Source organism: Branchiostoma floridae, chromosome 1 (genome assembly GCF_000003815.2).
Source record: "Branchiostoma floridae strain S238N-H82 chromosome 1, Bfl_VNyyK, whole genome shotgun sequence".
In the NCBI taxonomy this organism is placed as follows: Eukaryota; Metazoa; Chordata; class Leptocardii; order Amphioxiformes; family Branchiostomatidae; genus Branchiostoma; species Branchiostoma floridae.
In genome coordinates, this window is record NC_049979.1 from 487,007 (window position 1) to 488,981 (window position 1,975).

Consider the following 1,975-nt stretch of genomic DNA (forward strand, 5'->3'; position numbering starts at 1 on the left):
AGGCTCCTTGAAGAAGCGCGACGCTTCCGGAAGGAGGTCCCCGAGAAGACGCCAGTCTCCCGACCCGTGCTTCTTCTCATACTCCAGGTACTTGAAGCCAGATGACAGGCCCTTGCCAAAGTCCTTCATACAGTCGTGGTACATCTGCTTGGCAACACCCGAAGCGCTGGAGTACACATTCCCAGACCCGCTGGGATACTCAATGTAAATTTTCAGCTCGTAGTCAAAGCCTGGCTTTGAACTCGCGTCAAATGCAAATACCCTGCCCATTAGACTATGGTCCTTCTTGAAACGTACCTCGAATGGCGTGCTCTGTGACAAGGTCGCCAGTGTCTCGCGAACCAGGGGCGGTCTCTGATGAAAGTCGTCCCCGTTCCTTGACACCTCGGTGTCGGTGGCCAGGTCAGTGGACGAGCTGTCGCTCGCCGTGTCCTCCTTGTCATTCTTGTCACCTGTTGAGTTGGCAGCCTTGTTGTTTTGGTGACGCGCGGATGACTTGCCCGTGGGCGGCGAGGGCTGCGGTATCGGCGGCTGGGGCGGCAGCGGGCCGCGGTTCATCGGCGGTGCTATCCCGACGGAATGCGGCGGCATGGGCGGTACGTGCTGCGCCAGGGGCGGGCCCCTCCTCGGGCTGGCTCGGGCCCGCGGGTCTGTCGACTCGTCCAGCGGCGCGAAGGGACCCGGCATCCCGGTTAGCGGTCTCTGCGACGGCGGGTAATCGAGCATGGATCCTCGCGGTCTCTCGTGGATGGGGTATCGATCCACCAGCGGCGGCGGCCGGCCCTCTCCGGGGTTTGCCCCGGGCGGGAGGCCGTCGTGCGGCGGGCGCTGGAGCACGGCGCCCGGAGGGGGAGGGCCGGGGGACTGCTTCATGATGATCGGGCCCGGGGTGGCCGCCGAGCCGCGCTCCTGGAACCCGTGGGCCCGCTTCATCTGCCGGGCCGTCTCGATGACCAGCTCGATACGGTCGGCTCCCTCGTAGTTGCAGCAGCCGCGGCAGACGGCCTCCGAAAAGTCCCACAGCATCGCCCAGGGCATTCTCGGCAGGTCACACAGGTAGCAGTGCTGCCGCTGGAGTTTCTGTGCCGGCACGGCCATGGTATGTTGTTGTCAGCGCGCTTGGAACTCGCAGAAACCTCCTGTCAACCTGCGGTGACCGGTGAGACGGGCGGTTACAGCATTTTCAGACGGCAAACGGCTCCAGACTGATCCGCACCGCTCAGCTGTCTACAGCACCACAACCCACTTCACTCGGGAGATATTTTCTTTCACGCCAGACGCGCATGCGCCCTGAGCCCGTCTGCCTCGGGCCGGTGTGTGTTTGGTGGTGACGCTCACGTGCGATCGCTTCCAACCACACAACAGAACCCCTGCACTCACCCAGCCAATCTACCTGCCAGACATGCTAACGAATATTCTACTCCTCCTCGTCGTTTGCTCTCTCATCCCATCACCTATAATCATGCCGAGGCGCGGACGCTGACTACATACATAATAGCCACAAAATGACGGATATTATTTTCTTGACGTCACAAATACAGAGCGATCAAAGCCGCACGGAATGACAGATGCTGGATAGGAATATGTAGTTCACGGATGTAAAAATAAAAGGAAGACGGCGAAGGAATAAAAATCATCAAAGTGGCAGACAGCATCCATCATAGTACACGTACTTCCCTGTATTGAAACTATAGACAGCCGCAATATTTCATCCCCTGACGGGCGCCCAAAAGCCCCTCAGGCGCTCGGAGAGAGAGCGCATTCCTGCACCGTGACGTGCCACCGGAGGATCGCCCGACACTCGCAAAGAAAGAGCAGGGCAGATTAAACCGCCCTGCCCCCGAGCAAGCCTTTGAGCGCGCTGCCTGGCGAGCCGACACTCGGGTTCTTTCGGGTTTATCGGCGGCTGGTGACCTTGGCATTCTTGCGGAAGGAACCCGCCTTGTCAATCAAACCTTCCCCCCAAAACCTGCCT

The 1,975-nt window shown here is 59.9% G+C and overlaps 2 protein-coding genes across 2 annotated transcripts in view; both read right to left on the reverse strand.

The window, feature by feature from the left end:
* LOC118409198 (probable E3 ubiquitin-protein ligase IRF2BPL) overlaps nt 1–1,703 on the reverse strand; it is a gene marked incomplete in the record, with an annotated part of 3,951 nt that extends 2,248 nt beyond the window's left edge. Inside the window, 1 exon segment of the mRNA XM_035810070.1 lies at nt 1–1,703. Coding sequence (XP_035665963.1) covers nt 1–1,098 — 1,098 coding nt within the window.
* The window catches only part of LOC118420821 (TALPID3 protein-like), a 122,664-nt gene that overhangs the window by 88,405 nt on the left and 32,284 nt on the right, over nt 1–1,975 (reverse strand).